General features: G+C 39.6%; 1 protein-coding gene across 3 annotated transcripts; it reads right to left on the bottom strand.

Moving 5' to 3' along the window:
* Window positions 1-3,453: 3,453 nt before the first annotated feature.
* LOC105090579 (ALG10 alpha-1,2-glucosyltransferase) lies at window positions 3,454-14,532 on the bottom strand. Of its 3 annotated transcripts, XR_010377837.1 has the most exons (4): window positions 14,213-14,532; window positions 12,740-12,937; window positions 5,600-11,056; window positions 3,454-5,164 (listed from the first exon to the last, which is right to left on the bottom strand). XR_010377837.1 is itself a non-coding variant. In XM_010981932.3 (3 exons), exons 1-3 carry the CDS (start codon window positions 14,381-14,383, stop codon window positions 10,001-10,003), a joined length of 1,425 nt encoding a protein of 474 aa, XP_010980234.1. In that variant the 5' UTR covers window positions 14,384-14,532; the 3' UTR covers window positions 3,454-10,000. The 3 variants fall into 3 exon arrangements, 2 of the variants coding, with proteins under 2 accessions (XP_010980234.1, XP_010980236.1); XM_010981932.3 differs by having other exon boundaries at window positions 3,454-11,056; XM_010981934.3 differs by having other exon boundaries at window positions 3,454-11,056; window positions 14,239-14,360.
* Between the last annotated feature and the right edge of the window lie 1,760 nt (window positions 14,533-16,292).

Raw genomic sequence — 16,292 nt, 5'->3', positions numbered from 1 at the left:
ATGTGATTTCAGGCAGGTCTCTCATGTTCCCTTACAACCCCGGGAAATGATGGTGTTAGCGGTTAACTCCAAAGCTTCTTGCAGGGCTAGCATTTCAGGAACATATAATTTCTTGGATGTTTCATCTTGATCATAATAAGGATATGAACAGCAACAACATCAATAATAATAAGATGAGAGGGGCACTGGGGGAGAGCTGGTGGAACATGACAATGGGAGTCAGGCCAACGGGGTCAGGCAGTGGACAATCTAGTGACTTCTGGGTCAGCAGACTGTGAAATGAATTAGAATGAGCAGCTTCTCTGAGTGTAAGCTTTTTTTCTGATATAGAGAACAAGAATGATGGTTTTCTAACCAAATTCTACATAACTCTAGGATTTCAAGTAAGTGCTTCATACAAAACCACACACACACACGCACACACACCTGCATATATAATAGTTGAAAAGAAAAGCAAAGCAAGTTGCCTGCTTAAATACATATTTTTTTTCTGATTATAATGTGCTGGGGCCCATCAGCCCATGGATCAGTGCTGCTGCATCACCTTGTTTCATAGATATTGACCCCAAAAGAAAGCATGCCCTGCCACTTCTATTTAATGGAAGGATATCCTGAGATTTCCAGGAATTGGCTTTAAATCCAAGTTCCTACAAGTATTATATGATACCTAACTCCCCATTGGATGGGGCCAATCCTAGGAATTTGTGAATGAACACGCTTGTTTGCCTGGCCTTTCTTAACTAATTGATTGTCTTTCTTTGGTATTTCATTATTTCTGGAGTTTCTCTCGTGAAGCCGTTTTTGGTCTGCCCATCTATGGCTTTGGGGACACCACCTCCTTTTCCAAAGCTCAACTCAAGTGCCATGCTGCCTCACTTTGATCCAATTATATTCTTTCTTTTCATATCGGTATTCTGTAGGCATTCCATAAGCAATGAGTCTTCCAAATGAAATATTTTAATGGAGAGAGTGAATTGTTGATATATGAGTCATCAGTACAGGTTTCCTCTCCACGTTACTTGTTCTTGTTGAGCCTTTTTTTCCCTTCAGTCTTCCTATTTCATTTTCTTCTTTCTTTTCCTAACAATGTCCCTGAAGTTCTATGCTCATCAGCCCCAGCAGTGCTTGCACACAGGCTGGGAGGCAGAGGTGGGGGAGGTGCTGATTGGGGGGTTGGAGGAAACATACGTAGATATTCTCATACGATCCTAGAATGCTAATGCCTGGTAAGCCTTCGTGTGTCACTTTCCCCTTCATTTTAAAAAGGGACAAAGCCCAGTGACCAAGACACACATCTCCAGGTGAGGCTAATTGCAGTTCCTGCCTTAGACCCGGCAGGCGTCTCCTCCCCGTGGCTCTCCCGAGGCCGAGGCCTCCCCTTCATCCAGCTGCAGCACCAGACGTGCACAGAGGCACTACCAGGAGTTAACATTCCAAATCAGGACGGGTTTCTTCATTTAAATTTGCTTCTTTCACCATGTTTTTAGAGACTGACAGGTTATAAAAGAAACTAGTGTAAAACATGACACATTATAGTACCTGCTGCTGAAGCCTGACATGGTGCCTGCTGCTTCTCCTGAGAAGACTTCGTCTCTCTTGGCTTCAAAACCTTTCAGGCCAAATGTGTCAGGGGGCCGCCTCAAACCCCTAATGTTCCTAATTAGGAACCGCCTTCTCCCTGGTCCCTGCACCAGCCACAACAAGGTTTAAGGGAGTGAGGGAGTGCAGGGAAATTCATCTTTCCAGCGCACACCGGCTATCCTCTCCCCGGCAGCATCTTTCCCCCCAGCCCTCCTACCACAGGGGCTGTGTGTGGGGCGTGTGTTCTTGCTTCTCGCTGTGTGTGGCAGGACATCGTTCTTTTTCTATTTTCCACCTGAAAGTCACCTCAGGGCCTTTGAAGTGTAGGCTGCCACGCACACACGTTCACATGGAGTTGCAACAGTGTCCTTCCTAAGAGGGCAGGGCCTGGAGCCAAGCCACTTAAGTTTGAAAATGGGTTCAATTCCCCGTGTCTCACTTTCCTCAATCATAATATGGGAATCATAATAATATTTGCCTTATAGTTATTCTGAGGCTTAAATAATATTTTTAAATGACCTAGTGCCTTGCATATAGCAAACACTACATCAGTGTCCACTGTTATTGCCACCTACTGCCTAAGTGTGCGAGTTTTACTGTGCAATTTTAGTTCACATCCTTTTATTCTGCTAGGAATGTTTTTCAGTGTCTTCACAGATCTCCATAAAGTATAAACTCACACGCCAATTTTCCCATGAAATAGTTCTTCGCCATTTCAGCCAGATACAACTTCTGCTTCCGTGGAAACTGCCCCGCTCCACGCCCCTCCTCAGTGGTCATCACACTGCATTTGGCATTCGTTAGCCCCTAGCGGGAAGGGAAGCTCTTCTTGCCGGAAGTCAGTTTCTTTTGTACATTTTGCTAATATTTTCACATAATGGGCCCTTAAATGGTCAATGGGTTTAATTACAAATATTATGATTTACTAGAGGACCATATTAGAAGTCAATATTCTAAAAACTTACTTGTCCCACTAATTTTAGGAACTCTCCCTTTCAGTTCTTCAAATATAACAACCCCAACTCCCCATACATAAACAGAGAGACTAGAACATGTGACAACTGTAATCAAGACACAATTCCTAAGCAGGTAACAGCAGAGGAACTTTTATCAAATTAACCATTCTACCGACTGAGTAACTTAAAAAGGAAAAAAAAAATCTATCCGAAGGCACTGAAGAGCAAACAAAAGCAGGCAAGAAACGGACAGGATTTGATGACTGCGAGATCTCACTGGGGGCGATCCATGTTTATACCTTTTCCCCTGAGGACGCACCCTAGTCTGAAAACTGCAGTATCACTGGTTTGAGGCGTGAGAGGATGGAGCTTAGGGCTGCAAGAGTAGCTATAAATTAAGAAGGGAAATCCCAGAAAGGAGGAGTCACAGAGGAGGAACCCCTAGATCTGTGTGTGAGTCCTCAGCTGACCTCTGAGCTGCATATAAGCAAGGGAGAGCCCAGTGGAAGCAAGACCTGGAAGTCTGAAAGGCAAGCAGGGGTCTCTTCTGTTTACCACCGGGGATCAAAATTTGGGATTTGAGTACTTCCAAGTAAAGTGTTTGGAAAACATTGCACTAAGAAAGAAATCCCAGCACCCACAAGTTCAAGGTGATCAGCCCATAGTTTAACTGTTTTCCACTATTGTGAGAATAAAATGAAGGCAGTCATCCAGGCTAATGATGGGCACTCATTATAGAAGCTTAAAAATATTATTCAGTTCTATTATTTCAAGAAGACTGTCATGAAGTGTAGGATTGGGTGTGTGCTACACAGGGTGGAATGGCTGCTAGCACAAAGTGAGTGAAAGAAAAATGTTCTAGTACCCAGTTTAGAATAAGAGAATGTGTTACATAGGCACAATAAATTCTAAAATATTATTAAAAAACACATTTATTTACAAACAAAATAAAACCATGACATTTGAACAAATTTTTAAAAAGGAAAAAAAGCTTGTCTTTTACTCTTATAAAGAATAGGTTTACTTCAAAATCAGTTTTAAAAGACATGAACCCATAATATAATTTGAGAAGTCAAAAACCTCTCCATTTTACAGAATACCTTAAAGAATACAAAACATTAAAGTACCTAAAACATATATTTATAGATTAAAAAAAATTAAGATTTTCAGTCAAAATTAAAAAAATCCAAAGTATGCCATATTTAATCAACAGTTTGCTTCCAAATAGGAGTTTCCTTGGAGAAACTAAGTATCAATTTTCAAACAACTGTGCTCCTCCATCTGGTGGCTGCAATCATTCTAATTAAAATACAGGTCTTTATTTCAATGTAAATTAACGTGTCTAAAGACTCCGCTCCTGGGTTGTTTCCTTTTTTTCTCCCTTAAATTCTTAAATACGCATGCATATCACATTGCAGCACCATCACAGAACAGAAAGGGAAGACACAGCGGCAGAGGGAAGACGACCTGCCTCTGGAACAGCCGAAATTAGCATGGGCCTCGTTTTCCTCGTCTATAAGATAGTATAACCACACTCACCAGGGTTATTTTTCTTTCTAAAACACTACAAACTTGCAGGTAGACTTTGTGCCCTTCCTCCCACTTCCCCCACCCCCACCCACTGAGAATAGTGAACATGGATTCTGGAGTTTGAATCCCAGCTCAGCCAGCTTACTTTGTTATCTTGGGCAAATTACTTGAACCCTACTCAGTTCCCTCACGTGCAGGGTGGAAATAGAACAGTACTAGTCCCACAGAGTTACTGTGAGGGGCACGTAAGACAACATGGGTAAAACACCTAGAACAGTGATCAACATGATGCTCTATGAGTTTTCAAATTTGTCATCATCATAACTCACTGCTTTTGGGAAAAGACCTTGATTTACACCACTAAGCCACGAAGAAAAGAATGTCACATGGGAAGATACACTAAGTTAAATCACCTAATACGTGAGGACAAAACACATGATTTTTTAAAACATTTACCTTAGCTTCATACAATTCAGGAAACAGCTTAAAAACCACTATAATAAACAGACATGAATGCTATAAAATACTTTGTGGGTCAAAACTTAAAACTAAAAAATGTTAACTGAGACCGTAAGAAAGTTGAAGTACAGAAACACCTAGAAATATAGCACAGTGGCACCACCTAGTGGGCACTGCATTAAAAACCTTACAGCTAGGGCTTGCCCGGTGGATCCATAGGGGAAAAGCACATTCTCTTCATTAATGTAAAAGGAATCACAAAATAAAAAACCAATTAAACACTTTAATAGCAGCAGTCTCTAACACTATATAGCTTAAAATATCTCCTACTAATTCTGTACCTCCAATTTGTTTCTGAAACAAGGGAACAGAGTTCAAAGTAGTTTTTATTCAGAAATTTAAAATGTATCAAAGTCACTATGCAAGTCACCAGAAATACTTCACCATGACTCAGCAATTCATGTACAAAATATCAGCCATACCAAGCTTAGGAATGTCAAGTCACAGGGCTGCAAGGTATCTTAAAAAGCCATTTTACTCTCCCTACTTGCTGTATGAATCCCTTCTGTAGCACCCCTGTTAAATAGAATCTTGCCTCCAGTGAGCAGGTGAACTTACTTTTCTCTGGGTCCATTCCACTGTAGAAAAATAAAAAATTAGAAAATGTATGCTTTTCACAAGTTTAAATCTGTTGGCCCTTGATCTACAGGTGTGAACAGTCCGATCCTTGCAAATAATTATTCCTCAACTCTGAGATGTTATCAAGTTAAGGGATCTCTGCTTTTCCAGGTTAAACATCCTATATATTCTTCTAGCCATTTCTCTTCAACAGAACTATAAACACTCATGATCTGCTCACTCTCTTCTAAACAGTTTCTAGCATTTCTAAAAGTGACTACATCCAATATAAAAAATAACATGCCTAAAAGTGACTACATCCAATATAAAAAATAACGTGCCATGAATGGTACAGCTAAGGCAAAATGAAGGCAGATTATCACCTCTCTCTGCACCCCCTACTGCTCTTTATGAAGAACTTCCACGGCAAGGCAGAGTAGCAATCAAAGACTCACCGGCTTGGAGGTCACACCGCATTCTTAAGGAGCTGACTGCAGGCAAGTTACCAGATCAGCCTGACTTGGTTTCCTCCAGCAGTCAAACAGAAACCAACTTCTCCCTAACAGGAACACGAGTAAGGTCAAACGAGACAGTGTTTGTAAAGCAGTCTGTGCAGTGCCTACAGCTCTGTAGGAGCTAAGTAAATAACAGCGATTTTTGTTACTATTACTTTCCATCTCTCTCCCTCGTTTTGTATGTGCCCCCCGTACACATATACAGTTCAACTGAACTGAATCAACCTAAGTTTCAGTCATTGTGAAAAATCAATGCAATGTGTAGTATTTCTCTCATCAGAAAAATACCTTCTCTATTTTGGGCTGATGGTGATGCAGAACTCAAATTAAATTAATATTAAATTAATCAAATACTCTTTTTTTAAAAAGCATGATTATAAAGATACTATTGGATTACTCTCTGACAAAATTTCTTATCTTAGAAATAATTTCCAAATAGTAAATACTTTAGTGTTGAAGTCACAGATACATGTTAAAAATGTGTCTTCAGTCTATCCATTTTTATGATAATTTTCTTAGCTATGCAGGTTTTATTATATTGGAAATATTTGTCTTTTTGTCAATATTTAAATATGTTAAAAATTACCCTAAATTACAGTTATCTCTAAATTAGTAAAATGCGGCCTGAGACAACATGAAATATTTGTAATTGGTTGTAATTTGCCTTTTCCCCTAAAACTGTGTTAATGATCAAGAATTCTGCTGCTATTACAATTTAATGGTTGGCAGTTAATTATTTTTCTTATTTTAAATAAACAGCAAAAGTTTTGAAATCATATTCTATTATAAAAACAACACATATTTTCAAGTAAATACCTGTGTAATTACCAAACACCACAGTAAATAAAAAATTTTAAACATAGGTCAGGAGACTTAAGATGAAAAAGGGTTAGAATGGCTCTCATTACCAAACAGGTCATTTATTTCCTGAAATTAGCTTATGGTCATGTATTATACTTTTACTAGGATATTCACTTCATTCTGTACTAAAAAACTTCATTCAGCATACATCCACTCAATATTTATTATATAATAATAAATTTATGGATGTATGGCAGGGGCTGAATTGTTTTTTGAAATAAGGTTAGGTGCCAGGCACTGACTTATGACAAATACTATTCTCATTTGAAGTGAGGACCAAAGATTAAACCACGTGCCTTATTGACTCCCAAACCACAGTAAAATAACGAACTCCTAACTCCCATGTTAAATGCTTTTTCTACAGCCCACTGTCCTAAGTTGTACTTACATTTTCATTAGAAAAAATGTTTTCATATTATTTGCATGATGTTACTTTCTTGTTTCACTTTTTAATGAAATTCTAATTGTTTTAAAGATAATAAATGCTCTCTAATCTAATGAACATGGATTTCTTTATAGAAATATTTTACTTAAAAGAGAGTCTAAAAAAATAGTCCACCATTTAGAGGGTATAAATAAAAACTGAGGCTCTCTTTTCTTCTCCACACCTGGTCTTCAGACAATTATACAGAAAAAAAATTGTAAAGCCCAGTGGTGGTTAAACTCAAACTAGAAATACACTACATTAAGCTATTTATTTATTATAAATACACTGCATTAAGCTATTTTTATTAGATACTTTATGATAGGCTAAGTACATTCCAGAAATAACTTTAAGAGGAGGAGGAAGAGGTCAGACAGCTAACACCATTTCTATTGCCAAAAGGACATGCTATGCTTGAGCTCAGGAGTGAGTGTATTTCCAAAATAAATTAAATATATAGATGTATCAGAAAAGATTTATAGGTATCCGCTAAAAGGAAATATAAATAATTGTGAAGAAACAGTATATCAGAACCTCACTAATGCCATCTAACACTTTATATGTATACAATACTCTACATTTACAACAGTAATACTCTGTATCTATACAATTTCATATAAGGTAGAAAAATTTCAGAAAGATGTATTACTGGGCCTAAAAAATGTATGGACCAAATATTTTTATCATATTCTTTAGAATAATCCCACTTACAGGGTTTAAGAACAATAATTGTAAGGGCCCACAGGCTCCCCAGCCTGTAAACACTTTTTTTTTTTTTTTTTGACAAAGAATTACCTTGTAATTAAGAAACTCAGTCAAGTCTAATATCAAAAATATCTATTTGGTAAGTCTTGAAAAATGTTCAAAACACACATAACTTAAGGATGTTCCTAAAAGCAACACTGTACAGCACCTTTTAATTCACAGAATTCCAAAAGATCCCTTAAAAGACAGGGACTCAACACTTCAAAGTTAACAGGAACAATGATTCCCTCAGTCCATGGGGTGGAACAGTCTCCTCATTCTTGCTAGGTTAGAGAGAAAAAGTTTTCATCCCAGAAATATGCCTAAAAATAAAAGCCTTGCACCAAGAGTATCAGATAAGAAAGTTGTTTTTCCTAACTTACACATTTTGGGGAGAATTTTGACTTCCTGGAACTCCCGTCTCCCATTATAAAATCATAATTTGTCTGAGCGTGCTTTCTTGTCTTATTTAAAAAATTTAGGTAGAAATATCCATTGTACAGTCACTGTTATTATTAAAAAATCAATCAATCTGCTTTCTGAGCACTAAATAGAGCACAACTTGGCCCCACAGAGTTTATACAATAAAAGATTTTGTATTTATTACTCAAGACTACACTTGTAATTTTCACCTGCACACAATTTTATATTTGCAAATGAAGCGTGTTTTCCAAATCCACTCATTGTGTCAAACCCAAAGAAAGCATAATTCAACACTGAAGACAGTTCACACAGTGATTAAAAAGTTTACAAACGTAAAACTGGATTAAAAGATAAATTCTACTCACAGTTCTAAGTTTACATGTCAAAGTTAACATATTCAAATAATACTTTTCTGTAATAGGATGAAAACCCAAAGAATGTACTCAAAATAGCAGACATGGAATCCAAAACCAACCCCCCCCAACCCCTAACCTAGAAAATAAGACTAGATCAAATAATTTCTAAACTTCCCTTAAATTCGAACTATTTTCAGATCATGGAATCAAGTATCAGTTATTTTTAGTTTTACAACTATGTGACCTTGGAAGTCACTTGTTTTTAACCTCTCAGAAAAGATACAATTTTATTTAAAATATCTCAGCAAAGAAATTCTTTCCTATACATTTTATGAGTTTTATCATAAAAATCTACTTTGGTAACTTTGGTGGGTTGAAAAGTGCCCCCCAAAAGACAGGTATACTCGGAATCTGAACATATGACCTCATATGGCAAAGAGAGTCTTTGCAGATATTATTAAGTTAAAGCTCTGGACACGCGGTCATCCTGGATCAGGGTGGGCCCTAAATCCAAAGACACTGTCCTTGTAAGAGAAAGAAGACAGAGAGGAAGGCATGTGAAGCCAGAGGCAGGGATGGGGATGATGCACCTGTAAACCAAGGACCACCAAGCATTTCAGACACCGGAAGGCAGGAGAGCACAGGATGGGTTACCTTTCAGAGCCTCCAGGAGTCACTAACACTGCTGACATCTTAATTTTAGACTTCTGGCCTCCAGAACTGTGACAGACATTTTTTTAAGCCACCAAATACGTGGTAATCTTTAACGGCCATGGCATCCATAGGAAACTAATACAGTGATGTATTTCAGGAAGAAAATCCACTTTAAAAAGTGTTATCATCAACACAACTTATCTTTGGCCATCATATTTTCACAGTAGGAACAGTGAGAGGACTTCCATCATTCCTAGATTTTTAACAAAAATCAGCAACTTGATTCCTAGATAAACACAGAAGAGCCTCTAACTTTATAACATGCACTATCGATGTGAGTCTGTTTTGCCTGACGCTTAAAATTACATTCATTAAAATATTAAACAACTTTTCAGTCAAGACTATTATCTCATCATCTGTAAATGTTCTTCAAAGGCTTTGCTACTTCTTTTGGAAGAGAATGAGTAAGTTCCAGCACCACAAAGCACACCCAGGTTTCTTAAATTTGGTGTAAAAAGCTTCCAAGCTTTTTGAGTGGCCAAGAGTATCAAAGAAATACCATGAGATAGCTGCAAATAATTTTATTTTCCCATCATTTTTTGGGCTTATGGAGCATGTCTTAAAGTTTTTCTGTTTTTTATCACTTCACTGCCTTAGATTTTATATATATATGCATATATACACACACACACACACACATATATATGTGTATATACATATATTTAAAATGTTTGATATTTAAAACATTAAAAAAAGTCTTATGATCTGAGGCTTACCATGGTGCCCAAAAGAAATTCCAAAATTTCTACTTACTCAGTTTTCATTATGAAAATAGTCTAAATAATAAATCTATTTCTGGAGCTCCAGATAACCCTGCTATTACCACATGAACCTCTGAGTGTCCGGACTGTCTGGCCACTGAAAAGTCTTGTGCAGGAAGATGTAAAAAGTCAGGAAATTGATGACTGCATAGCAGCCCAGCTCACAGACAAGCCTGGATGTGGGCGGCAGGGGTATGTTAAGTCTATAAATGACATAAGGTAAAATGAAGTAACGAAACTCTAGCAATTTCTGAGGTACTGTAACAGCAAATAAGCACACAAAAAACATTAAATTCCAGAAAATGGGCTTTGACTTCAGTGAGTCCGCTATGCTCCAACCAGCAAATATGTAGAGCGGAACTAACAAATATCTCACAATTTCGTGTCTTTGGAAAACTCTCTTCCACACGTAGAAGGTGTAATGTCTGTTGTCTGCTAGCAAGTACTTATGAGCATAAGTAAATCTCCAAACTAAAAATATGGAGACTAAAGTCACTGCCAAAAACTGAAGTTTCCGTTTCCACACCAAGCAGAGAAAAGCCCTGATCTTGCTAAGAGACAAGAGGTGAGGAAAGGAAAAAAAGAGAGTAAAAGAGCAAAAGTAGAACAGCTGGGGAAAGTGCAGACAGGCTTCATGGCTGCTCCTGTCGCCAATCACCACCCCGCCGTTGACGGCCACAAAGGCGCAGAAGAGCAGCGCGAGGAGGCCGTAGGGCCAGGTCAGGAGCAAGAGTGCACTCAGGTTCTTAAACGACGTGGAGTAGGCCAGCAGAAAGCGAAGGATTTTCCTGAATTCTGAAAACGGCCCTCTAACAGGGGGGAGCCTCTCTTCCTTCTTCTTCTGCAGCTCAGTTTTCCAGGCTTCTGTTAACTTCTGTGCGATGACATTTCCGGCGCAGAAGACAGCCCAGATGATGTTTGTTTGACGAAACATGAAGCCACAAAATCCAAGCAAGGCTGAAGTTTTATGATTTCCATAAAGACACATCAAGTAGGCAAAAAGAGTAAAAAACATGGATCCTGCTTCTGTATAATAAAGGAAGTTAAAAAAATAGAGCGTGGGAAATATTGCTAACGTTACTGTGGACAAGATTCTCTGGACACTTGAGGTGGCCTACAAGGAAGAGAAAACACAGTTCACAATAAACAGGCTACTTCTGCTCAGCTAGAGAAGACATTTACTATATATATATATAAAAAAAAGGCCTGAATCTTACTTACTTAAATAAAATTATTCAGTATTAATCTAATTTCTGACTTTGCAAAAACACAGTATGTATTTATGAGAGCACTTTCTGATACTTTTTAGCTCGGAAGCCAATAAAACATTGCACGTGTCTGTCAAAATTCTACGGATTAAAATACTTGGAGTCGTTCAACAAGTAGTTAAGGAGTTACTGTCTGCAAGACACTGAATGCAATTCTACGGGGAACACGGGCATGAATGGGACACAGTGTGGGTGGTTCCGTTTCGGTGAGCTTATGTCCTAGTGCCGTCCATAAGCATTCACTGAGCCATCACCACCAATTTCTTTTAAAGATATCCCTTCAAAACTCTGCACCAGAGAGAATATACGTATGCATATAGCATTTATACCACCATACCCAGTGATCTTACTAGTCTGTGATGATATTACAGAGATCTTCCTGAAAATAGTGGGCCCGGTCTAAAGTTAAATATCTTCTTTTGCCCTGACGGATTACTTCAGAGTTTGAAAGTATTCTTATGCCCTTGAATTCCACCCTCCACTTACTCTAAATCACCAAGCCAGATCACGCAGTTCCCTTAATTAAAATCAAGAGCTGTCCATCACCTACCAGATAAAGGCCAAAAAACCTTCTATAACATAAAGATATTCATGACCTCTCCCCTACGACTTCTGTATTTTATAATCTTATGGTTTCAGATAGCAATTCCCTGCATCCTGTTGCTCAACGCCTTTCTGCTTCTGCTCATGCTGTTTCTCCTGCCGGCAGTCATTCCAGTTCTAGCCCTATCTGTCGATTCAGCTCAGGTGCCACCTTCTCTGAGAAGCCTCACCCAGTGCCACCCACACCTCTCCCTCCCAGTTAGGCTGCAACAAGTGCTCCTCTGCTCCTTCTCTGTATCCTCATAACCTTTCACATTTATCCCTCTCTCATAACTTACACCATTGAAATCACCTAAGTTAAAAATAATTATTATAACTAACATTTACTGAGTCTTTACTATTACATCAGGCAGTATTCTGAGCACCTTCCATTGATTAAGCTCCTTTACTCTTCATAAGAGTCCTATGATGTAGACTCTGTATTTTTCCCATTTAACAGACAAAAACATAGAGTCACTAAGGGGCAAACTGCCCAAAGTTACACAATTAGTAAATGGACAGAATTCAAACCCAGGTAATTCATCTCCACGGTCTGTATTCTTAAACCACATAAAAATTCCTCAGGTAAAGTCTGTTTCCCCTAACGAAGATAAAAGTTTTATAAGAAAGAGATTGCCCTACTTACACGTCTGTAGTCCCAGTGCTTAGCACACGAAATAAGCTCAGTAAATAGTTACTGAACTGGTTTAATTCATGAAAATTTACTTTATAGATTTTATAAGTAAATATGAGTTATTCAAGTATTTAAGAAATTCAAGTATTTTAGAAATATCTTCTAAAATGGGGGTAGGGAACTTGCTTCATCTTTACAAAAGATACACAAATACTAAGGATTGAATACATTTTTCATCAATTTCATAAAACCAATTCATCATAACTGTCGATGACTGTACATAAGCTTACAGTAAATTATTCTGAACACAAACCTTGTGTCTGGGTTGCACCTTGCGAAGAAGCAAATATAATAAATAGAAGTTGCCAACACTGAAGAGAAGATTTACAAATCTGAGCATTCCAATGGAGCAGACAACATGTTCTGACCATCCAAAGATCCAACTGGCAGGTTTGACCACTCCGACTGACAGCAGGTATAAGCCAGGTAATGTAGTAATCATGGGGTCCCACTTAAAAATAAAAGGCCGATAATGAAGCAAGAGCAAGAGGTAATACCAGTAAGACAGACATAAAGATATTAAGCTCAAACACATCTCTACCAACGATCAGGCATTTGGGGAAGTTATCCTACGACAAATCAGATACCTCCTCTAAAGAGAAGCGTTGCTTATGTTTTGCACCTGTACTTGCTCTGTGATTCTTAAGGTACCAGCAACCAGTAGGCAACAACCTGAACTCAGTTTCTATTTTCCAAGACATACTCTTTAGAGGGCCTGTATTTTTTGGCGATTAAATTGCAAATGCTCCAGTTTTAGAAAGGCTGGAAACATCCACTGGAACTCTGACGGGCTTAGAGATCAAAGTGTTTGAAGGGATTAAACCACAGGCTCCATGACTGCTACCATGTACTGAGCCCGGAACTGTGCTAAGCCCTCTGAATTCAATCCTGCAACAAGCCCTAAAGTACTTAGCCTTTTACTGTCATTTTCAGATGAGAGTAACCTGAAACTCAGAAAATATCCAAGCCACATGACTAGTAAATTACAGCGCCAAGATTTAAAAGCAGGTTTAACTACAGATTTTGTATTTCGAACCACTACTCTATAATACCTTTTACCAAAAGGGATGGATAATATGTTTATTTTTGTACCTGTACCTATATATCTACGTAGCAAAATATATATTCAAACATCCTGGCACTTCACTAGTTGCCAGTTAATCCGGTTAACAGACGGTCGCTAAAAACACCAAGGACGGAATTAATGTAACATATCACTTCTCAGAGGCTGTGGATTCCCCCCTGCCCCTCCTACCCAATTCCTAAAATGCACAGTGAGGTGCCTGACAGGTGAGCTAAACCGAAGTTTTCTTGTATTTCCTGGGAGTAATCCAATGTCTCTTAACCCCTGAACTGGCTAAGAAAAACTAGGCTATCCGTTGCCAAGAAGAGGGGCAGTAACTCAGTTCCCCATCAGTTAATTTCCCAGAGCATTTCTTCCTAGAGACAGATCTACTGTTTACTCATTTATTTAGCAGGTATTTCACAGATCTCAGAGACAGGAACAGAGATAAAGAACCCAGTTTCTTTCCTGTTTGAAGCGGCAGGAGCTAAGGATGAGGGTGGGAGAAACCAGCGCCGGGGCCGGGCCGCCCTCTCTAGCGTGTCCTGGGCGGGACAGGCTGGCGACCCCAACCTGCGAGAGGGAGAAACGGCCCCGACAGTGGCGCTGGGCCGGGGCCGCCCTCTCTAGCGTGTCCTGGGCGGGACAGGCTGGAGGCCCCACCTGCGAGAGGGAGAAATGGCCCTCACAGTAGCGCTGCGCCTGCGGCAGGTGGAAGATCTCGTCCATGTAGGGCTCTCGCAGCGCCCGGCTGAAAGCCGAGAAGAGGAGGCAGGACACTAAAAAGGTACAGCTCAGGGCGGCCGAGAAGTAGTAACCCTCCAGCTGCGCCATTTCTGGCCCCCTGGCCAAGAACCCAGTCCTGGAAAACGTGCGCGGGAGGCTCAATCCGGAGAGTCGCGCTTGACACTCGGGCTCGAAATGGGCGCGCAAGGCGGGACTGGCCCGCGGGGCCCGAGCAGAGCCGGAAGGCAAAGGATGCTGGGAGAGCGCGGACCCCGAGCTTCCGGGAGCATCGGGTCACTGTTTCCCAAGGGATGAGTTTAGGTAACGGATTGGGCTGTTGCCCTGTCAATCACGTTGCGCAGGGCGCGCTGAGTGGTCGGAACAGCCGGGAGGGGCCGATCTCGTCTGCGGACGCTGGAGTGGCGCAGCTTGATGCTTCGAAATGAAAGCAGCTGCTTATCCTTAAGGTTTCCCTAGGGTTGTTGTTTTTTTTCCCCTCTGATGATACCATCCCTTACCTATAGGTGGCGGCGTTTCCCCATGTTTGCAATCCCCAAGCTCTTAAAAAACGTGCGCATTTTCCTGCCCAGGTTATTTCTGTTTTCACTTAAGTGTTCTGAATTACTAAAACACTTTGTTCCAAGGCATTTGATTTCCTCAGCTTTGGAGGGTGGGAGAGCGACCGTTGGTTGTGGAGCAAAGATTGAGACTTTCACATTAAAACTTGAAGGTCCAGAGGGGCCCTTTACTGCTGAATGAACTTTGCTAAGGAATTTTTAGGTTTAAAGAGAACTTCAAATAACGCCACTCTCAAAGAGGATTTTTAAAAAATCAATATTCTTAGTGCACTCTGGAAGATAGATTGCAGTACTCTATGGGAATTGGGGAAAGCGATTATTTTAGAAATTGGGGTATTTTAGTTAAGGAAGGCTTCTCTGTACCTGTAAGTTTGATTGTTGTTACCATCTCTTGCAGCATTCTTTTTTTTTCCCACTAAATAATGAGCATGACCATCTTAATGGGTGGCACTCTGTATCGTTTATATTTTTAGTCCCCCAGATAGCTTTCACATATTAGATACTTAAATTTGAAGGCTTTTATAGCCTGCGTTGACATCACACAATTCCAGTATAGTATCAAGTTGGAAGCTGGAGGTGAAAGTATTTGAAGAGTGCTGCAGATAAATTATGTCTTGTAATTTTACCTTGTGCATAGCTGGCAGTGTTTTGTAGCAAAGTGATCTCTTGGGTAACCTCAGTCATGTTGTCTTTGGTAGGAATACATCAAGGGTTTGTTCAGAGTTGCAAACCTCAGGGTTTTCAGTTCAGCTCTTTCTCTGGGTCAAAGCTAATTCACACTCTCCAATTTAAGAAACTTTCCCAAATCAAACTGAGTGGTTCCCTAATACCTCTCTGCCATTTTCTTATTAATATGAGGGGCACAACACGAATAAGTGACGTGATATGACCGTATATAAACCACTGGAATAAAAGCGTGTCAGGATCCTACTTTGATGTGATGCGTAGCTTTGCTTTCCCTGTACTCTCCTGTTTTATCATTTAGTCCATGCTGTACTTAATCTATCTGAGATCATGTTCAGATGAACTAGTCTTCAACAGGTTGATATTCTCTGCAAATATCTGACCCCAGACCCCATGACTTGCTCAACCATGATACACATTCTGTAGCAGGAGGAAAATACCTTTTTACTCTACCCTTCTGAGTTCTCACCTAGGGCATCTATCATGAAACACAGATTAAGAAGTAAAAAGCATACAAGCTTCTTTAATGTAAGTTTTATGTGCTACAGGAGCCTTCATAAGGAATAAAGACCTGAAGGAATACTTAAACCTGAGGGGTTTTCTGTTAGACTTGATGGAGAGCAGAAAGTCATGGGTGGGACAAAGGATATGAAGTGAGTGTAATAAACTGAAGGAAACCTAGCAAGGCCTGTTCAGATTTCTGTGTTCCTTTGTCTTTAGAAATCAGGATGCATCTTTCTTCTGGGTATAGAAAG

The sequence above is a fragment of the Camelus dromedarius genome, chromosome 25 (genome assembly GCF_036321535.1).
Source record: "Camelus dromedarius isolate mCamDro1 chromosome 25, mCamDro1.pat, whole genome shotgun sequence".
Classification (NCBI taxonomy): Eukaryota; Metazoa; Chordata; class Mammalia; order Artiodactyla; family Camelidae; genus Camelus; species Camelus dromedarius.
Note: the sequence above shows the minus strand (reverse complement) of the source record. Positions and strands in the feature narration are given on the sequence as shown.